The sequence below is a fragment of the Notolabrus celidotus genome, chromosome 7, assembly GCF_009762535.1.
Source record: "Notolabrus celidotus isolate fNotCel1 chromosome 7, fNotCel1.pri, whole genome shotgun sequence".
NCBI lineage: Eukaryota > Metazoa > Chordata > Actinopteri > Labriformes > Labridae > Notolabrus > Notolabrus celidotus.
In genome coordinates this window covers 19214935-19231246 of record NC_048278.1, presented here as the reverse complement: position 1 = coordinate 19231246, position 16312 = coordinate 19214935, and the positions used below count along the sequence as shown (strand labels likewise).

Genomic DNA, 16312 nt, shown 5'->3' with positions numbered 1-16312 from the left:
TTGGGTTGTTGATTATGTTTTTATGAAATATGGTGGCACAGAAAATGACCCCAATTAAAAAGAAGAATCCTAATACTTTAACTTAGAAAACTTTAGCAAACTTGGAATCACAGTATTAGCTTAATCCCCATTAAGAATGATTAAATACATTAGTAGATTTGATGGTCCAGTATTCAGCAGGTTTTCTTGATGGGGAGGCCACTTTCCTTCAAAGTGGGAGTTCCTTGATCATCGGCTCCCCCCGCAGGCCAAGGAGGAGGTTGTTTGCTGCCAAGCTGGACATGGCATTACGGGTACTATAGGAGGCACTAGCAATATGAGGGAGAATCACTGCAAGAAGATTTAATTAAAAATTAAAAATAGCAAACAATGAGAAATTAGCACATTGATAATATTCGAAACTTACAGGGATTTCTAGAAAACAAAGTTTAAAGGCAGTTAAAGCAACAATAATTCAGACACACTCACCACAGTTTTTGAGGGTAAAGAGTGGGTGGTTTGTGGGCAGTGGCTCAGGAACAGTGACATCTAACCCGGCTCCTGCAATCTGCCCTGTGGACAGTGCCACATACAGGTCTTCTTGGTGCACCACACCACCTCTGACACAACACAAAGACCAGAGTTATGGACCCAATCAGGACCATTTTTGTGAGGATACAAACAAAGCCATCAGTTATGAGAATGAATGAGTGATGAGAATGGTTTGGTTAGACACCCTTAAGCATTCATCCCTTGTACAACTATTCAGGCTTTGGAACTTAGCAATTTTAGTTTTCTATTCATATGTTACAATATGTGTACAATATGAGTTAAAGCAATCATGTTTGTATTGCATATAGATTTACCTGCTGGTGTTGATAAAGATAGCACTACTTTTCATCTTGGAGAAGAGGTCCTTGTTGCAGATTTCCTTTGTTTCTGGTGTTAAAGCGCAGCACACAGCCAGGAAATCTGACTGCTTTGCTAGCTCATCAAACGAGACTAGAAAGTGACAGAGCAGCTGAAGTTCTCACTTTGTGCCAAAATCCTTGCATTAAACTTTTATTTCCTTAAAATGCTTATACAACATAACAAGACCTTAAAAGTCAAAGAAGGACAAATGACCTTTGCCTATGAGTAGCCAGTAGAGTAAATCAGTCATTTACTGCGCCACCATGAGTCTTATTGACATTGGCATGACATTTTTTTTAAATTGAAACCTGTAATGGATCTATAGTCCTTACCGTACTCTGCATTGATGAGATTGGCCAGTTCAGGCCTGGGGGCCACATCTGAGTAGATGAACTTCTTTACTTTAAAAGGTGCCAGCCGCTCAGCAATGGCCACACCTAAAAGAGCACAAAGACAGTACTTATCTCCACCAGATTCACAGAGATGGCCATTTTATGTCACACTAAAGTGCACATTGTGTTTACCAATCCTCCCCAGGCCCAGGATCCCCACAGTGCTGTTAGCTAGTTCATATCCACACAGCCACATAGTTCTCCATGTGCCCCAGCCACCACTGTGACACAAGACACAAGGAGAGATGAGTATTCAATGGATAAACATGAGCGCATGTGTGTATGTGCCAGTAAGAAGCATTACATCTTGGCTTCATGTGTGGCCTCTATGAGCCTCCGAGAGGTGGTGAGCAGCAGAGCTACAGTCAGCTCAGCCACAGAATCTGTCAGAACATCAGGGGTGTAACCCACACGGATCCCTCTAAGGGAAAACACACACACATTACTTACACAGTTATATGCACATGTCACATTTAAAAAATTAAAAAGTGTTGGGTTAGCTTTGGTTTTATCACTGTGGAAAACACACTACAGTGAAATACAAGAATATGATTTACCTTTTCTTCAGCTCCTCCAAATTGAGATGGTCAAAACCCACTGACATAGTACTGAGGACTTTCAAGTTTGGACCTGCAGGAGTAGAACATCAGAAAACTTTGATCTTTATGGTTATATTACAATTGTCATGCTATTGACCTGTAAAGAGTGCCAACCAACCTGCAGCATCCAATAACTCTGCATCTATCTTCTCTGTCAGCACGCAGACTAGACCATCGACACCTTTGACCTTCTGGAGAAGCTCCTTCCTGGGCACAGGGGTGTCATCTGAGTCCCACAGCTCAAACTGCACCCTTTTGGAAAATCAAAAAACATGGCTAAAGATCCCAAATCTTTCTTGTCTGAACCCTCAGCAAAGAGATTTTTTCCGTAAATATTTAATTTTAGCTCCAAGAAATAGTACCTCTTGCTACAACATATACTCTGCAGACCTTCATAGAAACCCTGGGATATGGAAAGTGAACATTTTCTTCTAGCTCTGTTCTGGGGGAATACCCTTCAGGCTACCAGTCTTATCTGGCTAACCTGAGGGCAAACATTTGCAGTCCTGTTTACTTAAAGTAAATGATGAACTTTACAAAACATGCATTTAACATTCAGAAAAGTATGAGTGTTAAAACTTTGTCATTTCTTGCCCTTAGTTAGTCTTGATGATGAATATAAAGCATTTAATTGGGAACTCTATCACTTACTGTCCAGATTCATGGAGGATCTTCAGGCCGTCAGGTGGGATCTGCCGGGTGACATACACCCGCTGCATGGTTGACATTTCCCTCTGCACGTTGCTTGTGAGACCCCCGGTGATATTCAAAGGAGCAACAGCAACCTGCTGGAGCCGCCGCAGTGCCATACGACTACACCACATTTTCAGGAGAGTGTAAATCTGTGGGCAGGTGTCTGAGAGGTAGAGGTGGTACTTTAAGTTCAGAGTCTGATGTGTGAATGTGCAGGTTTTTTGGCTCTGGCTCAGGGGGAGGTTCCTGCCTGTCCTGTCCAATATGATATGAGGGAGGGTATTTCCAAATTCTGGAGTTGAGGGAAAATACAACTAACAAAATTAGTGTGTCATAACTGTACTCAGCTTCAGTGTTAAGAGAAATTTGAGATAAATTGTCCACCTCAAGCAAATGGATTTTGAAAAAGAGAAACAAAAGGAAAAAGACAAAAACAAAAACAAACTCTACTCAAACTCAAATGTTACCTCACATCTTTGGCTCAAACAAGGGTCAGTAGGATGTAAATGTTTCACTTGGTGGTTGACCTTTGTTTCTTCAAACAGTAGAATACCCAAACTGTGTTTTAAAGTTTTCGTTCTCTCTTTGGCATTAACTAGATCAACAGTCTTACTACATGATGAAGTCTCATTTTCCCAATTATTTTTATAGAGTGCTATGTTGTTGGATATTTATCCGAATCGAACATAACACACAACATATTTGATTATCATTATTGAAATTATAACAGGTGACCTGCATCCAACACTCGTTGATTCTTATTGTGCTCTTTAAAAAAAATGTTTTTTTAATTAAACAATAGCCATATAGTGCGTTTATGTGAGCACTGAGTACGTTTGTGAAAGTAATTTTCTTGCTTATTTATGTTCTGAATAAAATATACACTACCGGTCAAAAGTTTGGACACACCTTCTCATGCAATGGTTTGTATTTATTTAAATTATTTTTGACATTGTAGATTAATACTGATGACATCAAAACTATGAAATAATATGGTTTTGCAATAATATGGATTACAACAGGAGTCAAATTGAGCTATCCATTGTGTACTAGCCCTACCTCTGAACAACACAACTATTATTTATTTCATGTATGTATTATTTAAAAGGACCATGCATATTAATAACACATCTGTAAATATGCCAGAGTTAGCCAAAAAGCTAGTTTACATCCGTAGTCCCTTGCCAGATGTTAAAAGGGCTCCCTAAAAAGATCAAGATTAAACAAAAATTGATGGTCTCAAACACATAAAGAAGGTAATAATTCTACAAATTAACTCTTGACAAGGCTCATGTTAATTAGAAACCATTCAAGGAGAGCACTTCATGAAGCAGACTGAGAGAATGCCAAGAGTGTGCAAAGCTGTCCTGAAGGAAAAAGGGGGCTACTTTATAGAATCTAAAATATAAAACATATTCTGGTTTGTTTAACACTTTTTTGTTAGTTAAATAATTTCATATATGTTCTTTCATAGTTTTGATTCCTTCAGTATTAATCTACAGTGTTTCAAATAATTAAAATAAATAAAAACTGTTGAATGAGAAGGTGTTTCAAAAAAGGTGTTTCAAAACTTATTCTAATTTGAAAGTTCTAATTTCATTTTTCCCATTGATATATTTTTTTTTGTAACAATATTTGTTATTAATTTTCAATAAGAACATACAGAAAACATCACCACATACCACACCAGTTGCAAAATAAAATACAAGCCGCTTTCACTGCATACACACAAACACACACAAAAACAATAATAATAATAATAAAATTAAATTAAGAAAATTAAAATAAAATTGTCACACTCAATAGCCTTACAGATAAGTATAATCTACTGTTGCCTGAGAAAGTCCATTAAGGGTGCCCACACCTCTTCAAATTCTTGCATTTTACCCCTAATTACATAGGTTAACTTTTCTAGTGTAACACACATTGCCATCTCTCTAATCCAAGATTGTGCAGAGGATACTTCAGTCTCTCTCCAAGATAGAACAACCATCCTCCTGGCCTGCAGGAGGCCAAAGTTGATCAGAGTCTAACACTTCGAGTTAACAGGAAAGCAATTTGGGTATATTCCTAAAATACAAAGTTTTGCTACACAGGGTACCTGAAAACCTGAGATTTTACTTAGAGTGCAAGCAACCATTTTCCAAAAAGCTACCAGTTTAGGACATTCCCATACACAATGAATCAAAGTACCTTTCTCAGTCGAACATTTCACACATGTATCTGGAATATTAGGGGACCATTTAATGAGTTTCTCAGGTGTTATATATGTCCTCATTTACCACTTGTGTTGTAACATTTTCATTCGAGTATTAATGGTTTGGGATTGAGCTTTTAAACAAGCCGTCGCCCACTCGGCTTCTTCAATATCTTCCTTAAAGGTGCTGTGAGGAACTTTTGTTTTGTATCAATTCTGGCGCCCCCCTTGTGGACAAAGTGATACCTCTTATATCTTGTCCTATACATGCAAAAGTAGTGTTTTCAACAAAAGCCTCATCCTGTTGTGTTCAACAGTCAACTTTATAAGGCAACATGATTATTTTCCATGAAACAGTCAAAGAAAGGCTGTTTCTGAAGCAGGATGTCCATCATCTGGTCTGGTCTGGTTGTTTCAGGCATTAAAAATTACAACAGAGAAGGAGTCAGTGTTGCTGCTGATGGACTTTTTTGCTATTGAAGGTTATAAAGAGGCATCAGTATCATTTTCAGTCTGTTTCTCAGCCATTTCAAAACTCCTCACAGGGTCTTTAATATCTAAACTCCATGCCCTTCCTCTATCATGAATAGATTCCTCATCATGTGAGACAAGTGCTGTATAGAGTATAGAAATTCGCCGTTTCCCATTCACTTGTTTTAACACAATGCCCTCAAGGCATTCCCATTGACATTTAAGGTGGCAACACTCTAAATAAATTAATTGTATCATAAATGTAGTCCTGAATGAAACTGTCAATCTGTTGGATGACCTTGGTCATGTGACTGTGGTAACCCGGAAATAATCCACATTTTTAACCAGTCACAGCCATTCATTCGGTACAGCTCTCCGCGCATACTGACAGGTAGCTACGTATGATTATTTCTCACATTTTAACAACATTCAAAGCGACATTTCTAGTTCATCTGGTACAGGGACAACATTTTAAACTTCTGTATTCTCCAGGATGTTATTTGTGGTCTAACGTTTATGTCATCACTTTTTAACGAGTTTATGTGTTAGGTGTCCTCGCCACCGGCACCGGGCAGCTGTACCGACACAGAGTGCTAGCTAGCTTTAGCTGCCTTAGCTGAGCTTTCCTCAGCAAGTTCTTTATTGAACAAGCATTCATATGGTCGCTATTATCTTTGATTGTTAGAAACTGTCACTTACTTAGTACAAGACAACCACCTAAACTTGGGAAGCGACTGACAGTTTTCACAGCAACAACACTGCTGACAACTACAGTTAGCTGACACTGACTGTAAGTTAGCCATGTAGCTAGCTCACTTACACCGGGGCGTTGGTTTTAGTTCAGGATAGCTAACAAGAATACTTGTTTCTAGAATTGATCATCTCTGTTTTTACTTGTATATGTTTTGATAGGTATAGTCGGTATCTATCAGACAGTTACATTCCCCCTCTTCCCCTCCCGGCATGGCTGCAGACTCCATGGAGATTGACGACTCTCTTTACAGGCAAGTCCACACATTTATCTGTATATATTTATTCAGTGTAGTCTCCCTTCAGAATACATCAGAAACCATATATTGATCTTGATCTTATTGGCACTTTCCCTCACTCTTTCTGTTTGTTCCTTTCTCCTCTGTCCAGCCGCCAGCGATATGTGCTGGGAGACCGTGCTATGCACCAGATGGCCCAGTCCTCGGTCTTCCTCAGTGGAATTGGGGGACTGGGAATTGAGATAGGTAAGAGGAATATAATAATGATAATAATAATGATAATAATAATAATACTTTATTTATATAGCACTTTTCAATACAGGTAACAAAGTGCCTCACAGTGGGCAATGAAAACAAGAAGTGCAAAGCAAAATGGAGCGATAAAAACTAAAATGAAATAAAAACTAACAAGCATGCAAGCTTATAAAGCAGACCCTTAAAAACAGAGTTAAAATTGAATAAAATCACACAATAAAAGCTTTTCTGTAAAAATGTGTCTTGAGTAATGACATAAAACAAGGGACTGATTCTGCAAGCCGGATCTCCTCTGGCAGGCTGTTCCAGAGTGTAGGAGCCCTGACTGAAAAGGCCCTGTCCCCTTTGGTTTTCAGTCGGGTCCTTGGAACAGCTAACAGAGCACTGCCAGAGTATCTCAGACTTATGAATATATGAATATAACATGCAAAAGAACACTGGAGTACATGAAATTCCCTATTGAGTGGCCATGTGATCAGCATTGACTTAAGGCAACTTTCTGGTTTTACAGCAAAGAACATTGTCCTGGCTGGTGTGAAGGTATGTACCCTCACTTAATATCATGACTGTCCATCAACATGACAGAATAGGAAGTTTCAATGTGGAGTTTCTTAAGAGTCAGCCTTTCTCTGTCCTGAACTTTTGCAGTTGGGTGAGTAAGTTATCTTTGTGTACGTGTGTGTGCAGGCAGTCACCCTTCATGACACAAAGCAGTGTGAGACCTGGGATTTGGGCTCCAACTTCTTCATCCGCAAAGAGGATGTGTTGAGCCAGAGGAGGAGGTAATAACATCTGACTTTATTTGTACTCGCATGCAGGAGCAAACCATTACCTTTTGTCTTAATCACCCTGTCTGTCTTTCACAAAGGTAAACCTGTCCTCTTTCATGTTTCTACCACAGGGTGGAGGCAGTGTGCCCTCGGGTTGCAGAGTTGAACCCATATGTTCATGTTGACTTGTCTTACTCTCCTCTGGATGACAACACTGACCTTAGCTTTCTCAGAAAGTATCAGGTAAAGTATTGTTTTTCTAAACCTGGGTTATGACCAACTTATCAAATGTGTGAAATTTTCAGTGGATTTTTCAGCTGTAGTATACCTTTTAAAGGGGCTGTCAACTGGTCACAAACGTGTTGATATCTCCTGTGCTTTCTCCTCCAGTGTGTGATTCTGACTGAAGCCAGACTGAGCCTTCAGAAGAGAGTGAATGAGTTCTGCCACTCACAACAACCTCCCATTAGGGTAAATCTGCAGTACCAAAGCTGTTATAAATTACGGATCATTAACTAAATCATGTCTTTCTAATGTGTAAAACAAACAGTCAAATATTAACTAAATATTTCACATGTGAAGTAACAGATTGTTTTAATTGTGTCTTTGCCAGTTCATTGGCTGTGATGCATATGGCATCTGCGTGCGGGTATTCTGTGATTTTGGAGAGGAGTTTGAAGTATCAGATCCCACAGGAGAGGAGCCAAAGGAGATTTTTATACAAACAGTCTCTCAGGTAATCTAACCTCTTCAGGCATTATTAACAGCCTTGTAGCATCCATATATTGTGCCAGAAAATAAAAGTTATTTCTTTTTTACTCTCATTTTGAGTGGATTTATTTATTCCTATTGGATTTTAAATGTGAAATGTAATAATGGACTACATTTTTTTAAGGTTTCATGTTATCTCCTTTTTAAATTTTGAATTGCAGGACAATCCTGGGGTGGTTTCCTGCATGGACAACCAGCCACATGGCCTACAAACGGGCCAGAGTGTTGTCTTCAGAGAGATTAATGGTATGGTGGAACTCAACGGCACTGTGCGACAGGTTTCAGGTATTTATCTAACATAGTAGGTTATAAGTTTAGTTAAGCTAATGTTTTCTTGAAGTCTGATCTTGTAATGGAGTAAAACCAGAACACATGAATTACATTACTTTTGTGATGTTCTGTTTTAAGGAAAAATGGTCCCCTAATGTAAGCCATGTCTGTCTGCTTCTAAATGTATTTGTGTGTGTTTGTGTGTGTTTGTGTGTATGGGATAAGTCATTTCCTCGCATAGTTTTGCAATAGGAGACACATCTGGACTACAACCATATGCACATGGAGGTTTCTTTGTTATGGTGAAAACTCCCAAAACATACAGATTTGTAAGTGAGCTAGTCGTTAGATTAACAATTGAGCAAAATGAAAGCATATATTTCGAAATCAGTATTTTTCCATTTACATATGTTCCCATCTTTGTACACTTGTTTAATCCAGGAGACATTAGAGAGACAACTGTGTGATCCTCAGGTGCTGACTCCAGACTTCAGTAAACCAGAGGTGAGGATTTAAATCTGTTTCTGGTGACTGCATTTCAAAGCAAGATTATTAAACCACTATTCCTTTTGAATTCTACCCACCAGGCTCCGCTACAAATCCATGCAGCTATGTTGGCTCTAGACACCTTCCAGGAGCAGCACAGTAGACTTCCTAACATTGGGTAAACAAAATACTTCTCCACTTTTCACCATTTTAACCTACAGCTCTACTTATGTGCTCAAAGGCATTCAAGGACAGAATTTGTCATGACTGCGGTTTTCCTTTTTGCAAAGCTGTTAAAATGTGACACACTAGAGTGAGCAGTTTCCCTTTGATGCTATCAGGTGTATACAGGATGCTGAGGTTTTACTGAAACTTACCCAAGAAGTGAATGCAACTCTCAGGAACAAAGTAAGTATTTATTTTTCCTGGTATATCTCCATTTTTTTGTTCATAGATCACCTAACATTTCCTTCTCTTTTTCCCTTTGCTCTCTTGTTTTTCAAGGCTTCTGTGAATACTGAGTTGGTGCGCTGTCTGGCTAGAACAGCAAGGGGAACTCTTCCTCCCTTAATGGCAGCTGTAGGAGGTCTTGCCAGCCAGGAAGTTCTTAAGGCTATCACAGGGAAATTTGCACCACTGCAGCAATGGGTGCGTAAATATTGAACGTCTTTTCTGCTGTAGTTTGTGCTATTTGATTATTTAACCCCAGCTATACATCAGTGTAAACCATTTCTGCAACAGGTGTTTACTCAACTTATCTTTAATATTTATACCACAGACTGTTCATTTATTTCCTCCTGTTCTTCCTGTGTTAAGTTTTATCTGGATGCCACTGAGGTGGTCAGGCCACTTCAGACTCTTTCTACTGAGGAGTTTACCCCACGGGGCGATCGATATGATGGATTAAGAGCTTGCATTGGTGAATCAATGTGTTTAGAACTGCAAAAGCTCAGGGTCTTCATGGTAGGAACTGTGTAGTAAATACACAATTTGTTTGCATTGAACTATTATAATGTTGATATCTGAATATAACCTGAAATCTCTATCCTGCAGGTGGGCTGTGGAGCCATAGGCTGTGAAATGCTGAAAAACTTTGCTCTGCTTGGAGTGGGATTGACTAAGAGCTCAGGAGAAGTGGGTTATTTTGCAAGCTTACCATCATTTGTTTGCATGTTTTTCCTTTATATGCTGTATTCTATTTCTTTGTGATATGTATGAAGTGCGTCTTTCAATTTGCAGGTGTGCGTCACAGACCCAGACCTTATTGAAAAGTCAAACCTCAATCGTCAGTTTCTCTTCAGACCACATCATATCCAGGTGAACAGATCCCATTATCTCCTTTTGATTTTGCTTCACACTTCTCTCCTCCCCTTTCTTTGATCCTTGAAACTCAACACTTTCATATGGTTCTGTATAACCTTAAGATTTTGATTTCCTTGCAGTTCAATGCAATATTTCCTCTCTTTCCGTAGGCGTCAGAAACCTTGTATCTCCATATGTAATCTTTTTTTTTTTTTTCCTTTAATCAATGCTATTTATCTTCTATTTTTCTAAAATATAATAGATGAAAGTATTTTAAAAAGCTTATTGCTGAATCTTCTGCAGCCTTAAGTTATGGTAAAAGCATTCCTTTTTTTAACTTTGGAAAGCAGTGGTTTTGTAGATACACGTTTTATGTGAGTTGCTTAAAATCTGTCTTGTCCTGTGCAGCTAGTAAAAAGTATGGGATCAGCTGGACAAATACCTCAGCTAAAGCACTTGAAATATTTTTGATGTTATAAAGAACCCGATCAGATTCAACCACAGAGAAAGTTCAGCTTTTTTTTTCTGGTTTTCTGTTGTCATAGACACCGAAGAGCACCACTGCAGCAGAAGCCACTCGCGATATCAACCCAGACCTGCAGGTGGATGCACATCTAAACAAGGTGTGCCCGGCTACTGAGAGCATCTACAGTGACTCCTTCTACTCCCACCTGAACATAGTCGTCACTGCGCTGGACAACGTGGAGGCTAGAAGATATGTAGACAGGTTGGTGAAGATGTAAAAGTTAGATGGTCCATACTTTCTGAAGCATTAAGTGGCTTTTTGTAAGTTTTCCTGAACAGTGACCCAATTAGTTTTTATGATACACAAAACGTCTGCTAATTATGTCACCAGCTAATGTAGTATTGATGAATTTATTATTTTTTTCAGCCGCTGTTTATCCAATCAGAGACCTCTTCTTGACTCTGGCACCATGGGAACTAAAGGACACACAGAAATAATTGTGCCAAATTTGACAGAGTCTTACAATAGCCATGTGAGTATCTTTGACAGTGTGTTCATGTAAGACTACGATTATGTTTTATTTTTCTCTAGATTATTAGGTGTCTTTATAGCAGTCTAATACCAGACCTGCATCAAAGAAACAGACTTAAGTCTTGACAATGCTTTTACATGATCCTGTTCCTTTATTCACCAGAGGGACCCCCCAGAGGAGGAGATCCCATTCTGCACTCTCAAGTCTTTCCCTTCTGTTATCGAGCACACAATTCAGTGGGCCAGGGATAAGGTCAGAAATATATATCATTAAAACTAGTGATTATATTTAGGAAATGTGCGTAAATGTACTAGAATCTTACACTTTGCCCTTGTTGGGTTTTTTTTTTCAGTTTGAGAATGCATTTGTCCACAAGCCCTCCATTTTCAACTCCTTCTGGCAGACCCACCCCTCTGCTGAAGTGGTGTTACAGGTAAGACTGCACCACAATTGATGATCTGACTAATATGATGCCTTTTATATTGACCTGTGCCAGCAATAAAATTATTCACTTACTTACTTCACTTAAAAAAAAACACTGTTTTTAAAGATCTTACTCTCTGTGTGTGTGTGTGTGTGTGTGTGTGTGTGTGTGTGTGTGTGTGTGTGTGTGTGTGTGTGTGTGTGTGTGTGTGTGTGTGTGTGTGTGTGTGTGTGTGTGTGTGTGTGTGTGTGTGTGTGTGTGTGTGTGTGCGTGCGCGTGCGCGTGTGCGTGTGTAGAGGATGCAGACAGGGGAAAGTCTGGAGGGCTCATTCCAGGTTATTAAGCTGCTGAGCAGACGGCCTAGCCAGTGGGAACAGTGCATCACTGTTGCACGTCTCAAATTCGAGAAGTATTTCAAGAGAAAGGTAACAAGTCTCTTTCAAAAATATGAATTCATTCCATTGATTGAATCGGTATACATGTTGTTGCAAGCTCCAGGATATTAATGTGTACATATTTCTGATGCTTTTATGTAGGCACTACAACTGTTGCACTCCTTCCCCCTCGACACAAGGTTAAAAGATGGAAGTACGTTTTCCCACACATGCATACCTTTCCAAAACAGTTACATTTAACAATTTATGAGCAATATATGTAATTTCAGTAATGTAATTTGTATTCAAAAGAAACTTATGAAGTTTTTTTTCCTGCTCTTTCTCAGGTTTGTTTTGGCAGTCTCCAAAAAGACCTCCAGCACCTTTTGATTTTGACTTGAACGACTCTTTGTGAGTATTCTCTCATATGACTTCTTAAGCCCTTCTTGTAGCTCTTTCTCTATATCTAAGCTCTCTTACTTTCCTATCCCACAGGCACTTCACTTTCATTGTCAGCACTGCCCGGCTCTTCGCTGAGACTTATAACATCCCTTACTCAGAAAAGGTATTTTCTGACACTCTCAAAAACACCTCTCAAACACAGAAATTCAGACTGACTGGACTTATGCCCCATTTTTCAGGATCTTACTGAAGAGGCGGTTGCCAGGATTCTCTCAGAAATCAGGATTCCTGAGTACAGTCCTTCAGAGAAAGTAAGCCTCTCTATTAATCTGATCACAATCTCTGTCCATGTTGACACATCCTAATCTTGTTGATTGTTTTGGATCCTTTCCATCCAGAGTATAGAAACAGATGAGACAGCAAAGAAGCCGGATCACGCCAAGCTGCCGCTGAGCAGTGAAGAGGAGAGAGAGGCCATCACACAGCTGGAGCAGGCCATTGCTTCTGACAATGTCACAGCAGGTACAAAATTTCATAAAACACAACAAAATCTCAACAGTAAAGAAACACTCTTTTCACATCTTGTTGACAGGACTAACGCTGTGAAACTACACTTACTTAGTAAATATTGCTGATGTGTGTGTGTGTTCCCATGCAGAGAGGTTACAGATGAGTCCGCTGCAGTTCGAAAAGGACGATGACAGCAACGGCCACATGGACTTTGTGGAGTCAGCATCTGCGCTCAGGGCCAGGATGTACTCCATCGAGCCCGCTGACAGACTCAAGACCAAACGCATTGCTGGCAAGATCATCCCTGCTATTGCCACGGCAACAGCTGCTGTGGCTGGATTGGTGAGAAGCATTTAAAATGTTGACATGCATTGATGCACTAACTCATTGCCATTGATTTAAAACCTCTATTGAGCAATCTCAAACTCGGTTTCAAACAGCAGAGTTTGATGTTCAGCTGAATGCTGCTGGGTGTTATTCCTATCAGTATTTCAGCTTGAAGGTCACACTGAACATTCCACAGGACCCTTCAACCCATCCCTGTGGGTGGTTGGGCCCTTGCATATGCTGCTGACATCACAACATGGCAGAAAATGTTTGGATGTTCACATTTAATAGGGAGTCAAAGTAGATGTTTGAAAGTGTGGTTTAATTGCTGGAATTCCCCTGTTCAAAAAATAATTGTTTAATTTTTTACTTTTGTTTTGATGTGCCTAGGTGGCTCTCGAGTTGATCAAGGTGGTCGGAGGCTACGAGTTTGAGTCTTTCAGGAACTGCTTCTTCAACTTGGCCATTCCCGTAATGGTGCTCACTGAGCCTGCCCCAGTGAAGAGGACACACATCAGGTAGGAAGCAAGATATCGACTTCTTTATTCAACTATTTGAAAAAGTAAAGGCCTTAGTAAGTTACACTGAGACCATACCAAACTGTTATTTCAACCAGCACAGAAAACTGATAACTCAGTCAGAAGATGACCCACAAATCAGACCCTGTAGCCACATGTTTTTGTTACATTTGTACTGTAGTAAAATCTCTGTGACTTATTTCTCAGGGACAACATCTACTTCACCATTTGGGACTGTTGGACCATCTTTGGGCATGAGGACTTCACACTCTCTGATTTCATGAACGCTGTTAGGGTGAGAACCATTTAAATTTAAAACAAACCCTGCCATGTTATTCTCATTATGGAAGCTTATGATTGCTCTGGAATTTATTGTTGTCGGCTAATTATCATCTTTTTTTTTTACTCTCAAGGAAAAGTACGGAATTGAACCCACTATGGTCGTCCATGGTGTGAAGATGCTCTACGTGCCTGTGATGCCCGGACACTCGAAGAGACTGAAACTGACGTAAGTGTTTTCTGATTCTCATGTGAAATTGCTTTTTAAATTTTGACTTATTAGAATACCTTCCCTTTGGCTAACCTCAAATCTGTTTGTAGCTGATTTGAAATTGTTCTCCTTAATAACTCAAACAGAAATGGCTCATCTGTTGTCTTACCTGAGCAAATGCCCTAAACCTCTTGACTCCTCTAGGATGCAGAAGCTGATCAAGCCATCAGTGGACCGCCGCTACGTCGACCTCACTGTGTCATTTGCTCCAGAGGCCGATGGAGATGATGACCTCCCTGGTCCTCCAGTCAGGTACTACTTCAGCCGCAATGGAGAGACCCCCTGACACCTCCTTAGATGTCGTCTTCAAACCTCTCGTGTCCTTACTTCGCTCCTCACATGTAAATTGTTGTATCCTGATAACCGGGGCCAGGGCCAAGAGCTTTCCCTCAGGATGTTATTAACATGAGAAAAACTCTTGGCCCCAGCTCAAGCCCCGCCCCCCCTCCCTTGACTTCATGGGGCAAGAAAAGGCAAGACCTACTTCCAGTACTTCTTGCCTCAGATCTAGCCAGTGAAACACGAGACTGCTGAAGTAGCACTTAATTGTACCTGTGTACATATATTTTCTCTCTTCTGTTTTCTACTCTGGTGAAATGCACAGCTCTGCCTGTGTCGATGCCTTAATTGATCAATAACTTGTTTTTTTTCTGTTTGTGACAGTGAGTCTGACTAAAACCTATGTTTACAGAAACCTGCATACTCCCAACACACATCAGTCTCATTTCTGTTTTCAGTCTGCTAGACCCCAAAGGGGGCTGTGTAGGACTATTGGAGCAGTGAAGTGGATCTGTAGTTGGTAGACATCACATCTTCTTCTTCCTCAGAGTCCTCTCACTGGCTTTAGAGTTATTGCCAACCACAGGATTTGCCAGTCACCTCCCCTTTTAGAAACAAGTTAAGCCAAAATTTGGTGTTATTTAAGTGCAAACAAGGTCAGTGGAAAATGACAAACCACCAAAGACACTGATTATCTTTGTGTGTGCAGATATCTGTTTTCTTCATGATCCCTTTGACTGCCTCATAAATCACGTTTATATCAGGGGGGACGGGTGTTACCCAAGTATTCAAAGGCAACACACACAGAGAGCATCTTGATAAACTCCCATCACAAGTTGGTGTTTAATTTCATCAACTCTTTGGGATAAAAAAAAATTGTCTTTCATCTCACATTGCCCCTCAGTCACCTGAACCCATGACAATGCTGACGTGTGTTGCACTTAACACTTGGTAACACTGCTTACTCATTGTAGCTGCTAGTCATACCTAAAACAGAGGTACTGACAGCTTCACATTCAGTATAAAAATGTTAATTATATCAAGTAATAAAATGAGTTCATTGGCTGACAGGATATTGATTGACATCTGTTACAACTTCTGGGATCACAGTCCTTCCATTTTAAAACCCTTTTTTATCAAAAAGAAAATCTTTGCTGTTAATTCTTCATTTGATGCATTTGTTTGTGGATGTGTGTCCATGACATGTATTTATTTACTTGTTTTTCATTTTTGTGTCAAATTGAGCCTGTGTTTATGGGCTCTGTGGAGTGATGGTGCACTGATTTATTGTGCATCAACAATAAACAAGTTATTCTAAAAGTGATTACCCAACAATGTAATTTACCCTTCTGTTCAGTTCCACTTGAAGGTTATGAGGAGTTCTTATTTTTAGATCGTCTGCATTTGCTTACATTGGGTTTGAAAGGAATTGTTTAAATTGTGAGTGGGTTTTTTTTTAGATCCATCTAAAGAGATTCTACTGACATGTTAACATCTGATTCTTCAAAGTAATTAAAACTAAATTCAGACAAAATTGTTCCCCAGACACATTTATTTTTTTCTCTCATTACCAGATGGTTTGCTCCCAAATTGACAAGATTTCTTGTGCAGCGAGTAAGTGTAAAACGAAGCAGTGTTAATGAGTGACTGATGAAGATGTATGTTCTTGTGACACAAATCAACCAATGGTCCAATAAAATGTGAGATTTCAGGATGTCCTCAATACCAAAGCTGCTCTGTGTCTTTCTTCTGACAAACTGAATCATCTGGATGATTGTTTTAATAGTTTCAGTCAAAGAGAAACGCCAAATACTCATGTTCTTGCCTCTAGCAGTCGAGGATGT

At 39.7% G+C, this 16312-nt stretch overlaps 2 protein-coding genes across 3 annotated transcripts; one reads left to right on the top strand and one right to left on the bottom strand.

Moving 5' to 3' along the window:
• Nucleotides 1–4: 4 nt before the first annotated feature.
• On the bottom strand, nt 5–2896 carry grhprb (glyoxylate reductase/hydroxypyruvate reductase b). Its single transcript, XM_034687224.1, has 9 exons — nt 2534–2896; nt 2001–2134; nt 1841–1913; nt 1588–1704; nt 1416–1504; nt 1224–1328; nt 846–981; nt 469–599; nt 5–330 (listed from the first exon to the last, which is right to left on the bottom strand). The coding sequence occupies exons 1-9, from the start codon at nt 2704–2706 to the stop codon at nt 209–211; spliced, it is 1080 nt and encodes a 359-aa protein (XP_034543115.1). The 5' UTR covers nt 2707–2896; the 3' UTR covers nt 5–208.
• A 2642-nt stretch (nt 2897–5538) lies between these two features.
• On the top strand, nt 5539–16002 carry uba6 (ubiquitin like modifier activating enzyme 6). Of its 2 annotated transcripts, none has more exons than XM_034687316.1 (32): nt 5539–5634; nt 6156–6247; nt 6384–6478; nt 6999–7027; nt 7175–7269; nt 7389–7500; nt 7648–7728; nt 7871–7993; nt 8190–8313; nt 8524–8627; nt 8740–8802; nt 8886–8962; nt 9126–9192; nt 9289–9432; nt 9601–9747; nt 9838–9918; nt 10024–10101; nt 10632–10813; nt 10979–11084; nt 11247–11336; nt 11437–11517; nt 11805–11933; nt 12045–12096; nt 12230–12293; nt 12378–12447; nt 12524–12595; nt 12683–12806; nt 12943–13136; nt 13512–13639; nt 13847–13934; nt 14053–14147; nt 14334–16002. In XM_034687316.1, exons 2-32 carry the CDS (start codon nt 6207–6209, stop codon nt 14473–14475), a joined length of 3078 nt encoding a protein of 1025 aa, XP_034543207.1. In that variant the 5' UTR covers nt 5539–5634; nt 6156–6206; the 3' UTR covers nt 14476–16002. The 2 variants fall into 2 exon arrangements, with proteins under 2 accessions (XP_034543207.1, XP_034543208.1); XM_034687317.1 differs by having other exon boundaries at nt 5627–6033.
• Nucleotides 16003–16312: the final 310 nt, after the last annotated feature.